This window comes from Agelaius phoeniceus, chromosome 27 (assembly GCF_051311805.1).
Source record: "Agelaius phoeniceus isolate bAgePho1 chromosome 27, bAgePho1.hap1, whole genome shotgun sequence".
Taxonomy (NCBI): domain Eukaryota; kingdom Metazoa; phylum Chordata; class Aves; order Passeriformes; family Icteridae; genus Agelaius; species Agelaius phoeniceus.
This window is the reverse complement of record NC_135291.1, coordinates 4,496,501-4,517,042: the sequence shown is the minus strand read 5'-3', so window position 1 is coordinate 4,517,042 and position 20,542 is coordinate 4,496,501. Positions and strand designations below refer to the sequence as shown.

Genomic DNA, 20,542 nt, shown 5'->3' with positions numbered 1-20,542 from the left:
GGGGTAGGAGGTGCAGCTGGAAGGAGGGAGGCGTGGGGGAAGGCTGGATTTAAGGGTCTTCACTCACTTCTCATTATCCTGCTCTGAGTTTTTGGAGTTTTCTGTCAGAAATCTCTCCCCTCGCCCACTCATCCACACGGTTGGGGCAATTTTCCCTTTTTGGGGGAAATCAAAGCCATTCCTTGATGCTCCTAATTAGAGGTAGCAGTAGTGAGTCTCCGGGGCTTCTCGGTGACCGGAGCCAGAGAAGCCGCAGTGCTTCGGGAAAGCCGTGGAGGGAGGTGCGTAGAAGTTTGTTTGTGTTTCCAGCTCAATCCCCTCGGGCCCGGGCCCGTTCCAGGGCTGTTCCTCATCTCCGGCTCTGCCCTCACGCAGCCCGGGGGGCCCTGAGAGCGCGGGGCGAGGCTGTGCCGTGTGCAGAGCCCGCCCCTGGCTGCGATTGGGCGACGGTGCCGTCAGTCGCGGACGGCTGACCAATCCACTGAAATGTTCCTCATTTCAGGGATTGCTCAGCAGGAAGGTCAGGAGCTGGAGCTGTCTGGTTGGTTATTCCCAGGGCAGCTTGTAATCTAATGATGCCATTGAAATGAGAAATAGGCTCTGTGGCTCCTGACATGAATTGGTTTGGGTTCCCAGGGGCTGGTCCATGGTGTTATAGGATTTGTTCTGCTGGCCGTTCATCTTTTCTCCATTTTTGGCCGCGCTCTCCAGCAAGGACTGCATCAATTGATGCTTTTCTCTACTTAAATCATCAAATACTTGGATTCCCAACTGATTTCCCTGAACTTGTGGTAGCAAGAACATTTCAGTGCTCTAATACACCCTATATAACACTGACAGCGACAGCACATGTTGGAGTGGGCAGAGGGATGATTCCCCCCCATTTATTTATAGTGAAGTTTTCCCAACATTCTTCATTTGCTGTTTCCCTTTGCAGCTTCGCCCGTTTCTGTTGCAGGGTCAGATATCCTCACCCTGGGCTCTGCCTTGAGCTGTGCAAATTCCATCAGTGCAAGCAGGCAGAGCTTGGGGTGAGGGGCAGAGGGAATCAGCCCAATTCCTGCCCCAGGCAAGAGACCCAGGTCCATTGTCCAGGCTTTGCCCAGCAGTGTTCATTTGCATTTCTAAAGCTCCTCTGCAGGCTGCCTGGAATGAAGCTTCTCTTCCAGAGCATGACTCATATGCGCCCCACCCCAAAAGCCAGGGTTTGGGGTATTTTTAATTTTTGGGGGTTTTTTTGAAGAGTGTTCGCTTAACGGTTTGTGAGTTAAAGGGTCACCTTTAAAGCTCTTCTAAACGCAGCCTGGAGGTAAACACCAGAAAACGCGGACCAAAATTTTGCCATCTCCACCAGCCAGGCAAACACACACTGAAAAAGAATCCAAAGCAATAAAGATATTTTCTACTTCTTCTGCCGAGAATAAAAACTGATTCTCACCCCCAAACCTAACTGACAATATGAAAGTAGGATTATTTAGAAAAAACATTCTCATGGTGTAATCTTATTCTAGGCAGCCCAGAGTGTGGGTGTGAGTGAGCCCCAGAGTGGAATTGTGCCGTGGTGCTCCCCAGCAGCTGTGGCAGTGCAGGCCCAGCCAGCGCTGAAGCTGCAGCAGCGGCAGCGAGGCTTGGCCGCAGTGGCTGGAGGTGCCAGAGGAGGGTGGCCAGGATTTCCGAGGGTTTGAGCAGAGGATCTGTGGGCAGGCCCAGGGGCTTGGCCCGCTGTGGAGCCCTGGCTGCTGCTGCGTTGCCTTCAGGGCAGGCTCAGGGGCGGCTGCCATGGTCCTGCTGCAGGCGGGAAGTGCAAATCTCCGGGGCTTCAGAGCCCCTGAGGCCAGGCTGAGGGGTCCCCCCGTGTTCAGCTGTGCTGGCGGCTGTTTCTGGCCTCAGGGACACTTGGCATGGGCCCCTTGGCCACCAGTGGTGCTGCTTTGCACTCCTTAGGCAGGAGCCGATGTCCTGGCTGGGTGTTGGCAACAGCAAAGTGCCAGGGCAGGCTCTGTGCCAGCCCAGCTTCCTGTGGGAGAATCTACCTTGATCTCTGATCCAGTGCTTGCTGAAGCAGTCAGAATTGCTTTTGCCGCCCTGTTAGGTGCCATGGCGTCAGCAGAAGATATTGAAGCTTTCCTGCTCAGGGCATTTCAGTGCCAGGCTCTTACAAGCACCCACAGCTCCTTGGGTTGAGCTGAGCATGGGGCGGTGACCTGCGCTTTGTCTGATTCCCCTTCCTTCCCTCCCCTGGAACAGGCTGTTGCTTTTAGACACCACTTGTCCTGGTTGCTTCAGAGTACTTTGGAGAGGCTCCATATCTAATTTTCCCTATTTCCCTGGGGCTGCCCACACTTCAGGGTTCACTTCAGCATAGGCCTGGCCAGACATTTGACACAGAGGTACAACAGAACTGGCCTCTGTATCACCTTTTATAATATTAATTTGTGTTCCAAATTTAGCGATCAAATCCCTTCCCAGTAAATCATGATAGCAATTAGGAGCAAATAAAACTTCATGCATTTCAAATCCATCTCCCAGATCTACTAATAGTGGTTGAATAAAACCATACAGCTTTCCCACTTATGCCATGAATAATCAAAGACATTTTGGCCTTTTTTCCCTCCCTTAGGTCTAAGATTCAGAGTGGATTGAGAGGCCCCTGTGTCCATCTGAAAATGCCTCCTCTCAATGCAGACCGACCTGAATGTTCTCAAGGGCTCCAGTGTGGAGGGTCCCTGGTGTGATGGGAGCTGTGACAGCCCTGCCAATCCATGTCCATCACGGGGTGGACTTGCTCGTCCTGCGGGTGCTGCTGTCTGTGCTTGCAGTGTCCTTGTGCCCTGCAGCTGGAGCCCTGATTCCTTGCCAGGGGCTGTTTGGGTGGGCTGTCCCCTGCCGAGGAGGGCAATGCCTCTGCCGGGTGCTTGTGGCCGAGCCCGTGCCCTGGGTGCTGGGGCCCCCTTGGGCCCTGGGGTTGATCCCTCAGGGGCTGTAGGAACTCTGCCCTGGCCTTTGCCTTCAGCTTGGCCTTTTGCTGCTCCCTTCTTGCATTCACCTGCTGGGCCTTTGTGCCCAAGTGCTGCAGGGCCTTCTTCTGCCCCTCCTGCAGCCCCCCTCAGTGCCTATGGGTGCTTGTCTTGCTTTACAAGACAGGTGTCTGCTTGGGAAGGCAGAAAAAGCCTCTCTAGGAATGGAGAATGCAAACCCCCTCCCTCTTAATTTTTACAATAGTGAAATCAAGGGTCTCTCAGGCAAAGCTATGGGAATAGGAATACCAGTTCTTTACTAGTGTGCATAATAAAGCAAACAAACAACCACAGCTCCGGCAGTGACAACAAACAGAGCCCGGAGCCAGTCCCGGCCTTTCGGCTGCGGCGCTTTCCTGTTGGGTGCAGTTCCGGGCACGGCCGGCAGGGGCGCTGGTGGCTCCCGCGGGGCAGGGCAGCGCATCCCTGCCATGGGAACCTCTCTTAACGGAAATAGAGCAATCCCTTCATCTAACTCTTTCACTTTTTTACCTTCTATAGCCTTTCTCCTGTGTTTTGAGAAAGAATTTGGAGAGGGCTGCCTTTTAAGTGAGCTCCTAGTGTTTAGATAAGGTGCTTCCTGTAGAGAGAGAGTTTCCCTGAACAGCTGGAGCTGTGGTTACCAAGGGGATGTAACTCGGAGCAGGCCGGGGTCACGGGAGGATATCCCGGCGAGGCTTGGTGGGAGTGTGGGCAGGGTCTGCTGCCGGAATCGGCAGAGGGGGATCTTCCCGTGGAGACCGAGCCGGAGCGTGGGCAGCCCCCACATGGCTTATGGCGGCTGATCCGGCAGCTCCCGGCAGAGAAAAGGCAGGTGGGAGACCCCGGCAGCAGCAGCGGCGGTGCCCAGCGCAGCTGGCACGGGCAGGGCAGCCGGGGATGGGATGGCTGGGACCCGCCCTCGGTGCGGTCGGCGCGGTGACCTCGGCCCACGCGGCAGGACAGAGCAACCCCCATCTTCCCCAGCATGGCCGGCAGAGCGGCCGCGGGCCGGGCAGTGGGAGCAGGGCACACAAATTCACCGCCAGCGCCGGGGCAGGTGGAGCTGCCCTGGGCAGTGAGCCCGCACCTGGGATGGAAACCGGGGCAGGCGGAGCTGAGGCGGGCAGCGAGCCGGGACCCGGGACAGGCGCCTCGGCCGCCAACGGAGGGGGCAAGAGCTGCAGAGGATCCCACTCTCTTTCTGACTTTTCCTCTTGTTCCCCTCCCTTTCATTTCCCCTTGTTCTCTTCCTGTTTTGTCTCGGGTGTTTCTCATGCTTTAAAGATTTTTATTCTCCTAAAATCTCCTGTCTAACCTATGGCATATTCTCTTTCTTCTAGATTAAATGGGTTTTTTTACAAATAAATCCAGAGCCTAACAAATCTAAACTTCTGCTTAGATACTTTGAAATGGTCGACGAGCTAACTCACGACCTCCTAATGTTGTTTTTCTCATCACCTTTTTATTTATCCTTTGGCAAATTAAGCATCTTTCAGTTTCTTGCTTTGCTACTCCAAAAATCCCAGTGCACCCATAGTTCCTTAAAAAATGATCACACAAAGCTTGAGTACCCCAGTGGGTTTTCTGATGCATGTCTTCTAATATTTTCCTAGTAAGCACATTTTATTAAGTAATTGTCTTCCATCAAGAAGTTTCCATTTCCCTGATTTATCTTGTTCACTTCCTGTCTTGTTTAATTCTTTTTTCTCGGCTTCCCTAAACTTTGGAATTTCCAGTTTTTCCTCGTTTGGAGTTAATATTAACATAACTCACTCAGCTCCACTTTCTGCTGTATCCTTGGCTTCGTCATCTGCCAAATTATTTCCTCTTATTTCTGGGGTCTTTCCCTTTTGGGGTTCCTTAATATGTACTATAGCTATCTCTTTTAGGTAATTTTAATGCCTCTAAAACCTCTGAAATAAGTTCCTCATGTACTAAACCTTTTCCTCTTGAATTAAGTAATCTTTTTCCTTTCCAAATTTTTAAAGGTATGTACTACGCTAAAGGCATACCTTCAATCAGTAGATATGGTTCCTTTATTTTGTGTTAAATATTCTAGTGCTCTTTTTCAAGTATATAATTCACAAGTTTGAGCTTACTAGTTTAAGGTTAATTTCCCTTTTTCCATAGTTTGCATGTTGTTCCCATCAACTACTACATACCCTGTACTTTCTCCTTTTGCAAGGAGTTGTATCTCTGTTACCTAACATAACTCCCAAAGGGCTATTTTTTTTTCTTTTTTTCCCCCTGTAATCCAACTTACTGGTTTTCTGTCTCATTTTTCAAGATCTTATCTATTCATCATCTGCCTCTGTTTTTCACTTTCACTAACAACCTAAATACCACTTTTCTTTCAACTACACACTTAAAAATAAAAAACCTTTTTCTCACACTACTTTCAGTGCAATACACCTCCCTCCAAGGAGATATAGTGAAGCTTAAAATGCACAATCTACATTACATATACTTTGATTTGTCTACATTCACTCGCTTCTATTTCTCATTCACTTCCACACATTCTTTCACACGCTCAGGACACAAAGTGGATCCCTGTTGACAGAGAATCGCGGCTCCCTGTGGCCCCCTCCCCTTGGCGTTGGCCTCTGGGTCTCAGTATCTCCCGGCCTCCTGGGAGGGCCCTGACTCTGCTGCCTCCGGTGCCCGTTCACCTGTGAGGCTGATTTGTGTCACTCACACTCTTCAGCTACGGCCCCCTCACAGGCCCGGGGGGACAATGGCCCGTTTGCAGTCACACACATGCTCTGCCACAGCCCCCACCCACCCAACGGACATTGGCTTATTTGTGGGTCACACACACCTCTTTCCACAGCCCCCCCTTCCCACCTGCCCGGGAAGCTGAGGCTGATTTTGTGTGTGACTCACTCTCACACACAAACAAGACAACAATAAGGTACCTTTTACATTCACATCACCTATTACAAGTTTAGGTGTTTCTGGTCAGTCCCGGTGCTATTGGATATCCCTCAACCCAGCTGTGTTGGCCAACCCCAGGTGCTCTTGGGTGTAGGAGCGTCGGGGGGTAGGACGGTCGGGACGGACGGAGACGAGAGATCTCTGCAGCCAGGCCCTGGAACTTGCGGTTTATTGCAAAGGGCCCGGGTGCAGGGCCCTGCTTGGAGCTGCCAGGCACAGCTCGGAGCAGGCCCGAGAGAAGAGAGGGGTAGAGAGGATGAGAGGGTGAGAGAGTAAAACGTAAGAGAGCAAAAGTGTAAGAGAGTAAGGTTCCCATTACAACACAATAAATCTTCTTTTGTGTCGAATGTTCTATTTCTCACTAGCCAATCTAGTACAAGATGCACGTCCTATAGCATTTACATACAGCCTGTAAGAATCATTACATTACCACACTGTGTTACATTTTAAACCGTAAAAACTCCTCTTTGGACCCCTTCTGCCAAGCTGGCAGGATCTGCTCTGACCCTTGGATCTGTCTGCAAGCAGAGGGTATTGTTTCATTAAAAGGGGATTACCTTCAGTTGGGCCACACCATTGTTTTCCAGTTGTTCACTAACTGAGGTATCTCAAAGCTTGCTTTGATTTCAATCTTGCTTATAGTTTCTATATTGTCAAAATCTTTTGCCAGACAATCATATTTATAAGGCTTTCCTGTTTCATCTTCCCCAACACTTGGGCATTTTTTTATTTCTCAATCCACCTGTGTTGTCCAATCCCAGATGCTCTTGAGCATATCCTCAATCCAGCAGAATTTTGCTTAACCCTGAATGCTCTTGGAATATTAATTCCTCAGCCCAGCAGGTTTCAATTCTGGATGATCTTGGGCACTCTTATCCCTCAACCCAGCAGGTTTTTAGGAGCCCCTTTTGTCCCATTTCCTAGTGGATTGGGCTAGGAAACTCCTCTGCTCCCTTCCTCCGAGGGGTCCAGCCCCTCTCTGAGACCCAGTCCCAGTTACCCCGGGGGATTCTCTCACTCCTTTTAACATTCACTTTGTCTCTTTACTGGCCACTTACCGCGGAAAGTCAGAAACGCAGCATGGGAGACTCCAGCACTCACTTGGCAGGTCTGGCACAACCAGCCCGCCTCTCATTCACTCACATTCATCCCCCCTGAGAAATACTTACCAATCCCTTTTCCTTCCCATGTTCTTCGTGTACATTACTACTCTTAGGGGACCAATTGCCATGGTTGTAGGGAGCCTTTTTCCCTTGTCTTTGTTTTATTGTCTCCTTTTGTCCACCATAACCTGCGTCTGTCGGTCACCCCAGGGCAAACAGAGCGAGGCTGCTGAAGAGGGCAGGGGGCACCTTCCCCACTCTGACTCTCCTAAAGCACCGGCAGTGAGGTGTTGGTAACCATCCTCTGCTATCATAATTGTGAAAAACGCCAATCACTTGTTTTTAAACTTTTTAAGGTTTAATAGTAATAAAATGGTTATAAAAATAGTAATACAATTAGAGTAATAAAAATTTGGACAATTAGGATTTAGGACAATACAAGACAATGGAAACAAAGAGTTACAAACGGCTCGGGTACCTTTTCCTGGGCAAAGTAAGCCCAAAAAAGGACACACGTTAATAGAGGATTAACTGTGAAAAACCATAGCCCATTACATATTTGTACATCTCATACGTGATACATAAATTCCATTCCAACAAAGGATTCTGTCTGGTCAGTGTCAGCTTCTTCCTCTTCATCCTGATGGCATCTTCAGGGCTGAGCAAGGCAGGAACAAGTTCATTTCTTCTGATAATTGAGCAATAAAATATTCTTCTCTGAAAGATTTAGGTGTCCTGTGGCTGCTATCTGGTGTGAGTCCTCATTCCTTTTTTAAAAAACTATCCCACATACATAAGTTTCTATTTTAACATTATGTTATAACCTAAAACTACATTTAACACACTACTTAAAAAAATTGTTACAGCATAACTTCCTAACATAACATGTATAATACTCATTTTAATGTTTGTGAAAAGCCAATCATAGACATTTTTCACACGGGCTCTGTCAGCAGCAGTGGAAAGAGCAGCCTAAGAGCAGCAGCTCCAATTGCCTTCCTCCAAAAACCTGAGAGAGGGACAAAAAACTGAGAGAGGGCCAGCAACTGCGCCCAGCCCCTACCCCCAGCCTGAATCCTCCGGCATCTCTGCACCCTTCCCCCGTCCCCCCCCTCCCCCGCTCCTGGGAAAACTCCCAAAAAAACAGAGGTCCCAAGCACCCAGCAATCAGCTCTCATCAGCAACTCAACCCTAACCCTAACCTTCTGACAGCTGCTAAGTTTTCTGCAAAATCATTCATTTCTCCAAGGACCCAAACCAAATCCTTAGAAGAAAATCTGGATCCTTCCATGTACAATCTGTATTTCCCAGGTGTTCTTGCTCCTCATCCGTGTGCTCAGGGTGCCCTCCCCAGCCCGTATCCCAGAGCCGGTCCCTGTCCTGCCGCAGTGTCCAAAGGCGCCCCCCGGCGGGCAGGGCCGGCAGCTCCACGGGGCCGGGCAGCGGCCGGGGCGTCCCGCAGCCTCCTGGGGGCCGGGGGCCACTGCCGGCCCTGCCCGGGGCTGGTGGGGTCAGGCAGCGCCCGGCGCTGAGCCCCGGCTGCCCCACAGCCCCGGCCCGGCCCCGCAGCTCCCCCCAGGCCCCCAGCCCGTGCTCCCGGTCCCGCACCTCTGCGCCCGGTGCTGCCGCTGCCCCCCACAGAGAAACCCCCTGAAACCCTGACCTCCTTGTTTTCCTCTCCTGGAAACCGGGGATACAAATGATCAGCTGGCAAATGTTGAGGATAAGACCCTGCTGAAAAACATCCCAGTCCTCAGTATTTTTCTCTTCCTTCTCTTTTCCATCATCCTTTTCCTTCCCACAAAGATTCCTCCTGCGGCTTTTTGCCTTAAGCATATTGCTGCACACTCCCCCTCACCCAGTCCCTTTACAGCACACCAACACCATCCATGCCCTGTTCTCCAAATGCGAGGGGAATTTGGGGAGGTGGGAGTAGGGCAGCGCCAAGGCCGGGCCCCCCTGCGCTGTCCTGGCGGGAGCGGCTGCAGTGGGGACCGAGTGCGGGCGGGAGCGGCCGGGAGCCCAGCGCTGCCCCAGCCCGACCTGCCCCAGCTCCATCCCTGCCCCTGCCGTGGGATGCTGTGGGTCTGGGGGCAAGAGAGAGCCGGCAGCGGGTGCTGGGCCTGGGGCAGGAGGAGAAGGGAAGGAGAAGCAGGGTTGAGGAACAAAAGGGCCAAACGATGCCCGTGGGAGGAGAAGGTGGGATTGTGCAGGAGAAGGAGGAATAGCAGGAGGAAGAGGAGTGTGAGGAAGAGTGGGGACACCGGAGGAGGAACAGGAAGAGGAAGCAGCACAAGGTTCCACCTCTCCCTGTATCTGCAGCCTCTGACCCCAGTCCCAGGAGCCTTGCCCCCCCCACATGCAGCAGGTGACCGGGGATTAGGATCCACAATTTTCCCGGGGGTGAATCTTGGTGTTTCTGACCTTTATTGGGCTAATTGTTGGTGTTTTGTTTTTTTGTGGGGGCTGAATCTTTATATTTGGAGGGGGCTTTTGCTGAATGTTGATGTTTTGGAAGTTATTGATCTGTGTCTTGATGTTTGGAGGACTTTTGTGCTGAATTGTGGTGTTTTGGAGGTTCTTAGAGACACAAGATGCCCAATGACCTAATGAGATGAACTTGGGCAAGGAGGAACTCCCAGTCCAAGGCACTCTCATCTTGTTTTTTTCTCCAAACCAGGATTTTTCATTCCTAGGGCGTGTCTGGATGGAGGAGGAGGAAAAGCCCTGGAGATTCCGCACGAGGAGGGGCTGCAAACCCAGCCCAGGGAGCTGCAGGGAGGAAAGAGCCCCCCCTGAGCCAGGAAGGTGGCCAGAGATCCAGCCAGAGCTCAGAGCTGGTGGAGAAGCCTCATGGCAGGGAGAAGCCCCACAAGTGCTTGGAATGTGGGAAGGGTTTTAGTCGGAGCTTAGATCTGATCCAGCACCAGGTGATCCACACTGGGGAGCAGCCCTATGAGTGTGAGGAATGTGGGAAGCGTTTCAGCTGGAGCTCCAGCTTGAGGCAGCACCGGGTCATCCACACTGGGGAGAGGCCCTTTGAGTGTGGGGAATGTGGGAAGAGCTTCAGGCAGAGGGGCCAGCTGATGCAACACAAGATGATCCACACTGGAGACCGGCCTTATGAGTGTGGGGAATGTGGGATGAGCTTCTGCCAGAAGGGGAGCCTGATGCAACACCACAGGATCCACACTAGGGGAAAGCCCTATGAGTGTGTGGAATGTGGGAAGAGCTTTAGATACAGCTCTGGCCTGAGGAAACATGAGAGGATCCACACTGGGGAAAAACCCTATGAGTGTGGGGAGTGTGGGAAGAGCTTCAGCATCAAGTGCCAGCTGACGGAACAGCAGAAGATCCACACTGGGGAAAAGCCCTACAAGTGTGGGGGATGTGGGAGGAGCTTCAGAGGAAGCTCAGCATTGATTCGGCACCAGGTCATCCACACGGGGGAACGGCCTCACACCTGCTTGGAATGTGGGAAGAGCTATGGGTGGCACTTTGACCTGAGAAAACACCAGCGCACCCACACTGGGGAGAGGCCCTACAAGTGTCCCCAATGTGGGAAGAGGTTTCACAGGAGCTCCGATCTCCTCAAACATCAGCGGAGTCACACCGAGGAGAGGCCCTTCTGCTGCCCCGACTGTGGGAAGGGCTTCAAGCAAAACTCCACCCTCACCTTGCACCGGCGCATCCACACCAGGGAGAGGCCCTACGAGTGTGGGGAGTGTGGGATGAGATTCTCATTGAGCTCAACTTTCACCCAACACCAACGGAGGCGCCACTAAGGGAAGCCCTGTGAGTGCCCCAAATGTGGGAAGAGCTTTGTGCGCTGCTCCAGCTCCATCCCCCATGAGAGGATCCGCATCGGATGATCCCCAGTGACCCCCATTGGGCAGAGCCCTGATGATCCGTGGTCCTGGTGATCCAAGTTGGAAGGCATCTGGCTGGGGGGCTCCACATCTTCCTGGTTCTCTGAGGATACCTAGATAAACCCAGAGGCAGGAACCTCCATCAGGATGCAGGCCTACAATGGGAATTCCTTGGGAAGAGCAGATTTGTCGAATTTCAACCCCATAAAATCTTTTGCATTCAATCCTATCTTCTGGTGACATCAAGGAGTACTGAATGGTCCCTGAGGTATATTCTGGGTTGACTATTTGGTGCTTGTATCCCCAGTCTGTTCTGTTTATGCTGAATAATAAGTTTTACACCTTCAAGACCTGTCCTGAGAGTGAAGGGGTAGAGAAGCAGCATGCAGTTTGTTTTCAGAAACTGCACTTGCTCCTCCACATTCCTGCTCTGGGACTGTGTTGTCTGCGGATGGACAGACAGCGGGACAGAGCTCTCCTTTGCTTTTAGTTAGTTTTAGCTAGCTGAGCCAAACAAGTTCCTGAACTGTGGTGTTTTTTTCCCTTTTCTTTGGACCTGTTTAAACCTGCTCTGGCCTGAACACCAGAAGAGCACGGGCAGCTCACACCTGTGGCCCACCGGGCCGGGCCTGGGCCACGGTATTTCCAGCACCAGAGGGACTGATAAGGGACTGAGTGAGCTGAGCTACAGCCCACAGAGGGACTTGGTGAGTTTGTCTCTCAAAGAGGTTTTAGAGCAGCAAGAGGTTTTACTGTTTTGTTATCTTTATTGAAAGATAAAAATATCCGTTCCAGAATATGCAGTTGATCTTCCCAGTTATCACTTCATTGACACGGTATTCCACACGGTATTTAATGATCCTTCAAAATAAACACTTGAACACCAACATAGGTATCTAATCTGTTAACAAATGTGTGTGGTAAGGCTAATTCAATTTCTTCTAGGGTCTTTGCTGCTGGGGTCAATTGCCTCTCATCAGTAGAGGAGGTGGTGCCTGAGAGCAAATCATGCAATAGTTGCATCTGATGATTAGTTATGCCTAAATATGATCTAATCCAACCTATTAAACCAACCAATTTCTGTACATCAGTAGCAGTTTTAACATCAATGTCTAACTTCACAGGTTGAGGCATAACTTGAGTGTTAGTCACTAACATACCAGTATTTCCAAGGCATGTGTTCCTGCACTTTCTCTGGGGCAATGATCAGACCAAAAGCTTTCAAATTTGTTACAGCACATTGTTTAAGAGCTGATAACTGTTGTTTGTTATCAGATGCCAACAAGATATCATCCATGTAATGATAACAGCAGCAGTTATTAAATTGCTCCTGCACTTTTGACAAGACCTGTGCCACAAACCATTAACAAATAGTTGGCGAATTTTTCATGTCTTGGGGATGTACCCTCCATTGATATCTTTTATTGGGTTCAGGGTTCAGCATGATTATGGAAGGCACAGTAAAAGCACATTTTTCTTTGTCTTGCTCAGCCAATGGAATAGTGAAGAAACAATCTTTCAGATCAATGACAACTATTTGCCATTCCTGTGGAATCATTGTAGGTGTAGGAAGGCCTGGTTTTAAAGCTCCCATTGTTGCCATTACAGCATTTATCTGCCGTAAATCATGTAAAAGTCTCCATTTTCCCGATTTCTTTTTTATTACAAAAACAGGGGTATTCCAGGAATATTTCAATATTTCCTGCTTGAAATTGTTCTGTGACTAATTCTTGCAGGGCAGTAAGCTTTTCGCTAGAAAGGGGCCACTGGTCAACCCAGACAGGTTTATCTGTCAAGCATATCAAGGCTACAACTGGACGTTCATTGCCCTGCATCACAGTGGCCCCCATTAAAAATCCGTAGTAATTTTGATACCCCATTGAGATAAACAATTCGTCCCCACAAACTTTGAGGAGCATCGGCAACATAGGGTCTGATGTTAGCTTGTTGGCCATCAGGATGTTTCACATTAATTACAATGGCTGACAGGCCACCTGTTGTAGCACCACCCAACCCCAGAAGTCCAAAACTTGCATGAGTGAGAGGCCACGATTGAGGCCAGCAAAGTCATGAGAGTATTGTGACATCTGCTCCAGTATCAATCAAGGCTGTTACTGATATGGTTCCTGGATGACATCCACTGGCAGTGAGGATGCATGTCTTTTCTGAATGGTTCTCCGTAACTTTCTGAGCCCAGAACACTTGAGGTATCCCTGTTGATCCAAAACTTCCTGTGCCACGACTTCGGTCCACTGTATTCAGAACAGAACTCACAATAGGTACGAGTTGAGCAATGCAAGTTCCTTTCTGAATAGTGACAGGAGGGTCACAAATGGGTACCATAGCATGAATCTGTCCTAAATAATTAGCATCAATAAGTCCTAGATGCACATGAATACCTCTAAGTGTAGTTCTTGATCTTCCCATCAAAAACGCACTCAATCCCCGTCCTATTGGACCATAGGCATCGAGGGGCACTTTGCACATTTCTTTTGTCAGAATGGTTACTGTGTCAGCGGTGGGTATATCAATCCCTGCAGACCCACTTGTTGCGCCTGAGTATTGTTCACAAATGTTTAGCTTTGCAGTGCTGGGGAGGCCCGCATTTGCTGCTGTGGTTCTTGGGGTATTTGTTTTCCCACATGCCCCTTTGCGCTCTTCTTCCTGTTTCCCTGCAACAGCTGACCATTTGCATGATATTTACTCCTGCATTGTTTAGCATAGTGCCCAAATTTAGCAGAATGGTTGCACATAACGTTGCTGCTTGCATTTGATTTAGATGTTATTTTCTGGGTATTACACTGTGCCATTACTTGCCCTTGCTGTCCACAATTATAGCATTTCGATGAAGGTCTTAGAACTGCAGCAAGAGCTGCTATTTTATGGTCTACTGAACCAACTTTTGAGCAAGTAGTAATCATTTGAGGCAATGTGGGTTCTCCAGGTAAAGTGTCAATAATCTTTCTGCAGCCTGAGTTTGCATTTTCTTTAGCCAAATGTGTACAGAATTTGTGTCGCAAAGATTCATCATCTACCTGTTTTTCAATGGCTGCAGCAAGCTCTTCCACAAATTGCAAAAATGCTTCTCTCATCTCTTGTTGTATAGTATCATATCTCTGTTTTGGAGCTGCCATTTCCATTGATTTAATTAAAGCACTCGTGCCAATTTGCTGAGCTTGTGCCAAAATTGAAGGATCCCACCTTGCCTGTGAATCTGGGTGAGCAAAAGGCCCAGTGCCCAGTAGGGCATCAACACCCACAGCATGATGAGGGTCGTGTTGAGGCAACTGCATATTTGTTACAGCTGTATGCTCAGCCACTTGCCTCCAAGTGTCTTGAAATACACCGTATTGTACTGGCTGGAATGAAATAGTAGCAATATGCATGATGTCATAAGGTGCAAGCATATCTGCATTAATTACACATATTAATTGCATTACTTCTGAGGAATTAATGCCATACTGAGCCACTTTGGATTGGAGATCTTGCACAACCTTCCAGACAAAGACGTGATGACTGTCATCCTGCCCTGTTCCAGGAGCTGCTTTAAAACCTGGAAAAGCCATAGGGTTATCACAGGCAACATTTGCATTAGCACTGTTCTCCTGAGGTACTCTTGGAGCACCTAATCTTTCTATCATGTCCCAATTCTTTTCTTCAGCTGCTTTCTTCCTAACAAATTCCCAAAACTCCTGAGTGTCCAGGTTTAGAGCAAATTTGGGAGAGAATCCCCCAAAGCAGCTCCAGTAGGAAAGCAGATCCAATCTGCTCTTCTCCCCCCAACTGGTCTGGGAGAAAATACCTCCTTGGAGAAAGGTGGAAAAAACCTGTCTATTAAACAACAAAACCTTAACAATATCAAACAATAAAATCTCTTGCCACTCCAAAAGAGATGACAAACTGAGAAAGTCCCTCCCCGGGTTGCGGCTCAGCTCACTCTGTCTCTGATCAGTCCCTCCGGTGCTGGAAATGTTGCAGGCCAGGCCCGGCCTGGTGGGCCACAGATGCAGCTGCCCGTGCTCCCCTGGGTGTTCAGTCCAGAGCGGGTTTCAAGAGCTCCAAGGAAAAGGGAAAAAAACAAAAGTCCCCACAGTAGGGAACTTCTTTGCCTCAGCTAGCTAAAACTAACTAAAAGCAAAAGAGAGCTCTGTCCCACTGTCTGTCCATCCGCAGACAACAACAGTCCAGGGGCAGAAATGTGGAGGAGTGAGTACGGTGTCTGAAAAAAACCTGCTGCTTCTTCTCTCCCGCTGCTTCACTCTCTGGAACACTCTTAAAGGTGCAAAACTTATTATTCAACATAATATAAGGTGCAAAACTTATTATTCAACATAACATAATTGGGGATAAAAGCATCATATAGTCAACCCAGGACACTGAGGCTCTCAAGGAAGCCCAGTTACTTGACGTGGGGGCAAAGTCCATGGGGCAGTAGGGCTACAGCTATTAGAAGGTGAACTGTCAACAGTTCCCTGCCCCAACTTAGATGTTACTGCGGGAGACTCATCACTTGATTCGCTGTCACTGTCACTGTCAGGTAACGGAGGACACGACCTTGCAGATTGTTCATGCAGCTCAGAGGGGAGCGAAGGGGCAGATGGCTGGGCTAGAGCAGAGGGAAGCAGGGGGGCAGAAGACTGGGTTTCTCTCTCTGCTAAAGACATTTCAGCTACCTGGTGGAGTGGTGTGGTGTATACAGGCACCATCAGGAGCTGCTGCGCAGCTGTGACATAAAGAGGTTTAGGAGTCTGAGAAGGAGATACTATGGCAGTTTTCCCAGAAGCTTTGGCAGCCATCCCAGAAGCTTTGGCATCCAGCCCAGAAGCTCTGGCAGCTTTCCTGGAAGCTTTGGTAGCCTGCCTGGTAACTTGCATGGCACCTGCACCTTCTTCAAGGATAGATTCACCAAGTTCCCCATCAGAGGCCCCCTCTGCCTCATCCCCTTCATCAGTTTCTGTTATCAACCCCGATTCTTCATCCATGTCCTGCTCTGTTTGTTCTCGCTCGGTTTTCCATTCCTTTAATGCCTCAAAAAGCAATCCCCAGGTAACAGCTAGGTCAACAACAGTTTTATCTCCCACTCAGATGACTTCCTACAGTCTGTCCCCGACTTTTTCCCATGCTTTAACACTAAATGCTGTGTCGGGATCAGTGCCAAAATCCTGTGATTTAGCCCACAGCAATATACTACGAAGGGCATAGTCTGAAGTATTAATTCCCTTATTTCTTAACAAAACTTTCCATGTAGCCAAAACAGTCTCTTCTTCATTAGATAAATTATTTCCCATTATTACTAGTTGGTGGCTCACCTACTTCTAAGTGTCTTGATAGGAGAAAATCAGGTCTGGGCTTCCCTGTGGCTTCCACCCGCCATTCTCAGCTGCACCAACGCCGCCTCCCCCACTACGTCCCAGTGAGTCATGGCTGCCAGTCTCTAGGAGCCCGTATGGGTCCAGATCAAGTATGTTCTTAAGGGTGTTGAATCACGTTGGGATTACCAGATGTCACTGTCAGGCCAGTCATGACACAAGGCAGAGACCACAAGCAGTCTCAGATGGCAACTCTTTATTATCGAACATGGCTGACCTTTTATACACTTTCTAATTGTTTATACTTCTTCTACCCTAACTATTGGCCACCATAAATCAACATAGCATCATTGGTAATAAGTTACAGTGACTTCAACTGACTTTCTAAAAATACTTCATCCAGCTGCAAAGTTCTCTTCTTATCTTTCTTCAATTCCTTACTTTTCTTGGTCTCCTTAGTTACAGCCTTGGAGAGAATCCTTATCAACTTCTTGTTTCTTACCTTTCTTCTCACTCCTTTAGCTAACAGGCCCGCTGTTGGCCCCTTCCACACAAAGGCATTTGCTATACCAGCCCCCACAGTAAGGTTCATTAGTAACGGTTGCCCTATGCTGAAGGCACACAGGTGGTTACATGCCTCTATCATTTACAGCAGGATGGGCTCCTCCTTAGACAAGGACTTCAGAAGTTTTTTACAATTCTCATTAGCATTTTCAGCAGCTAATTTTGAAAGCAACACCTGTCTGGCAATGTCATTCTCAATTTGTCTTTTAAGAGCTTGTTTCAAGCAGCCATTGAATTGCATATAAGGCTCCACCAGTCCTTGCTTTACATAAGTAAATACTTTTTGGGGTCTCACAGCATCAGGAACCTTTAAAAATGTGCTATGCACAGCTTCAGTAATACCCTCAAGGGCCTCACTAGGAATGTGGGTTTGCCCAACAGGGTCTGAGTGGCTTCCTTCTCTGGCCAGGTGGTCAGTCATGAGGGCTGCAATATTCTGGTTTGCATGTCTCACAAATTTCACAAGCAAAGCTTCGAACCCCTTTTTCCACTGAGTGTCTGTGGAGGCCGGTGGGCCTACAGAACAAAGGCCATTATAGACCTTTGGACAGACAAACAGACCCCATGTTGGAGAAATCTCCCCTGTTCAGGGCAATTGAGCAGACCCTCTTCCAGGATGCTTTGTTGTATATGCAAATGTACCCAGTTCTACCTCCCTGGTTGGACTGTTGGCCTCTCCCTCCCTTTTTCCTTATATTTATGTCCTTGAATGTTCTCCCTTCCCTGCTTATCCATTGGCCCCATATTGCCTCAGTGTCCCACCCTCTTTACCCTATTGGTTGCCACCCCTTGTCTCCCCTCTTTACTGCCCTGAGCCCTCAGCCCATTGGCCCTGATGCTCTCCTCCGCCCCCCCCCCCCCCCCCCCCCGCCCCATGTCCCCTGTATTTAAACCCAGACCTTCCACTGTTCTTTTTGTCTTTGTCCCTGAACCCCTTTGTGCGTGGCTGGAATAAACCTCCTTCTCTGGCGTCCATACAAAGACCCTTCCCGTTTCTTTGTCGTTGGTGATTCTACAAGAGAAGTGTGTGCTGCAGTGATTGTGTGTGTGTGTGTGTGTGCCTGTGCCACCGAGCGGCTTCATTACTGGAGACACTTCTGGAAGGTCACGGCTCCGCTGCCTCTCTCTCCACCACCAACGGGCTTGCGGCTTGTGACAGCTGGCAGCCTGAACAGGGACCTGTTCGGAGCATTCCTGGAGGTGTCTTCAGTAGCTTTTTGACTACTGAAGTTAAGCCGTGTTCGGAGCAGCCAATTCCCAGAGGAGACTCCTAAGTTTTATTGGGGAATCTCACAGGCGACCGGCAACCTTCTTGAGGCGAGAAGATTGGTTGAAGCTGACGGACAACCTGGAGAGGTTTTGTTGACCCACTGTCATGTGAGTACTATATTTGGGGGTCACCCTTTTTTGTCTTTCCTTTGCCTTCTTTTCCTCTTGGATGTTGGGAGGAAGTGTGGGGATGGGAGCCAAACTGATCCACCCACACAGGGAAGTTTATACCCAAGTTAGAGGAATCCTTGTTGGAGAAAATTTTCATTTTTCAAAGGGAGATTTAAAATGTTTTCTTCATTGGTTGTTCAAGTATTTTCCTGATGTTATGAGGGAATTCATTCTAATGAGTTCTGGGACCATATAGGATAATGGTTCTATGTTCTTAGAATTAAAGGGGATCTTTCAGTGGGGAAATTTTATCCTTTGGCCTTATTGATAAGTCTGTAGAAAATGTTGGGAAACATTCGGGACCCCAGTTTAACACCCCTTCTCCCCGTTCCTCCCCTCACATCCCTAAACTCTCTTCCCTGCCTCAGGGAGGATCGGGAGATGGATCCTGCCAGCAGGCGCAGGGTTGCTACCATCACCCTGACATCTCCCAGTGTCCTCTGTCCCCTCTCCAGGGCAGCACTGGCCATGCTGCCTTGGGCTCTCTCCTAACCCTCTTACCAATGCCCATGTACCCAGTTCTACCACCCCCAGTTGTTCTCCCAGACGGTACCAGGAATGTGGCCAGCCCCGCCATCTTGTCTTCTCCCTCTCCAAGTTTTTCTGCCCTTTCTCCACAAAATGGTGCTGACCCCACAAAGGCAATGGCCATTTTGTCACCTCCCTGTTCTGCCAAAAATGACACCTCTGACCCTCCTTCCACTTTCTCTATTCCTGTAATCGCGCCCTGCCCCTCCCTTCTGTGTCAGGAAGTGTGTCCATGTTGGGACTTCCCCTCTCTATCGGGAATCCCCTCCCCATTGTGCACACCAACCCTACCCCTTCCTCTCTTGACTCCTCCTGATGGTCCCTCCCATTCCCATTCCCACAACACTGGAGCCAGAAGTGGTGATGACAGCGACCAGAAGGAGCCCATATTGGCTTCCACAGCTGCCCACAAACAGGCAGATTCTGGCTGCCCCAAGAGGCTCCATGCAGTCATCAAGTGCCCTCCATCCTCCTCGGAGGATGAGAGTAGGGATTCCCAGACTTGGATTCCGGTCCTGAGTCTGAGGATCACTGGGCCAAGCTGCAGAGGGAAGCCACTGGGAGGGCTCAGAGCTCACCAAAAAGATTGTGGGCTTGCCAATTATATGTAAACACAGCAGAAGAGTGACTGCAATCAATTCCTGGGAGCCGATCCCCTATGGGGAATTGAAGGAGCTCTGCAAAGTGGCTAAGGAATATGGTTGGGGGTTGCATTTCTTAAAAAACTTTCTGGAAGCCACCTTCTCTGACCGTGTCTTGGTCGTGCATGAAAATAAAAATATCATGAATTGCCTACTCTCCCTGTGTCACAATCCATCCTTACGAACGGGTTTTGTGATTGTTCGTGGATTTGATCTCAGGATGCAAAAAACCGACACGGCACAGGGGGGTTTGCAGTGATAATCAAAACAAATGCACCTTTATTGAATAACCAAATGTGTTGGGGAGGAATTGGGGAAAAAAGGGAAAAATAAGGAAAAGAGGGAGGAAGAGAAAGGAAGGTATATAGCTACCAAACATAGAACAGCCAAGTCCTTTGATGTCCAGCCGATGGAGTTCACCAGGTCACGTCTGGGGAGATCTTGAAATCTCTCGCTAACTCAGAGGTTTTTTTTATGATAACTCTATTGAAAATTGTGAGGGAGGGGGGGAAACAGATACAATAAAGAATAGATGTAACAGGTAGTCCATGTTCTCAGCAGTAAACGAGAGCCATTGTCTTCTTGGTCCAGCGGTCACAACCTGCAGGCAAACATCTCGCTTTGGTCAGCTTGCCTCCCCCACACACCTGCCCCGGGCTGGGGGTTTCAGTGCCAGTCCTTGGAAGGAGCAGAGGGGCCTTTTCACATGGGGGTTTCATGTCTCACTCCTTGATGGAGAGGCTCCTTACATCTCAGTCTGTCTGTCACGGTGGTTGTAAAACAGGTGAGGGTCTTCTGTGGGGGACCACTCAAGACTCAGAAGAAGTCCAGCCAGGCTGAGAGGTGGGACAGCTTCCAAGGCTATTGCTGCAAAAAGGCAAGATGCCCCCTTCTTCTTTCATTGGGCTCAGTGCAGCATACAGCAAACAACACCTGTGAACAATAGCTTAGCACTGTGCTCAGGTCTCGGAGCCGTTGGCACGTAACTTTCTCCAACAGGGCCAGAAACTTCAGACAAGGGTCTTTTCTTCAGTGGTCCCCAATGACGATTGTGAGGCAGATGAGAGAAACTTTGGACAGAGTCTCACACCCCGGTCGAGTACATGCTGTGGGAGAGGCAGTAAAAAAGGCATCTCAAATCACTGGCGGACACAT

The 20,542-nt window shown here is 49.4% G+C and overlaps 1 protein-coding gene and 1 pseudogene across 2 annotated transcripts in view; one reads left to right on the top strand and one right to left on the bottom strand.

Moving 5' to 3' along the window:
- The window catches only part of LOC143695956 (uncharacterized), a 758,734-nt pseudogene that overhangs the window by 504,568 nt on the left and 233,624 nt on the right, over window positions 1-20,542 (bottom strand). The gene's annotated exons all lie outside the window — the stretch shown is intronic.
- LOC143695900 (uncharacterized) overlaps window positions 7,482-20,542 on the top strand; it is a 139,118-nt gene continuing 126,057 nt past the window's right edge. The window contains 2 exon segments of the mRNA XM_077191101.1: window positions 7,482-7,529; window positions 9,733-10,583. Coding sequence (XP_077047216.1) covers window positions 7,482-7,529; window positions 9,733-10,583 — 899 coding nt within the window.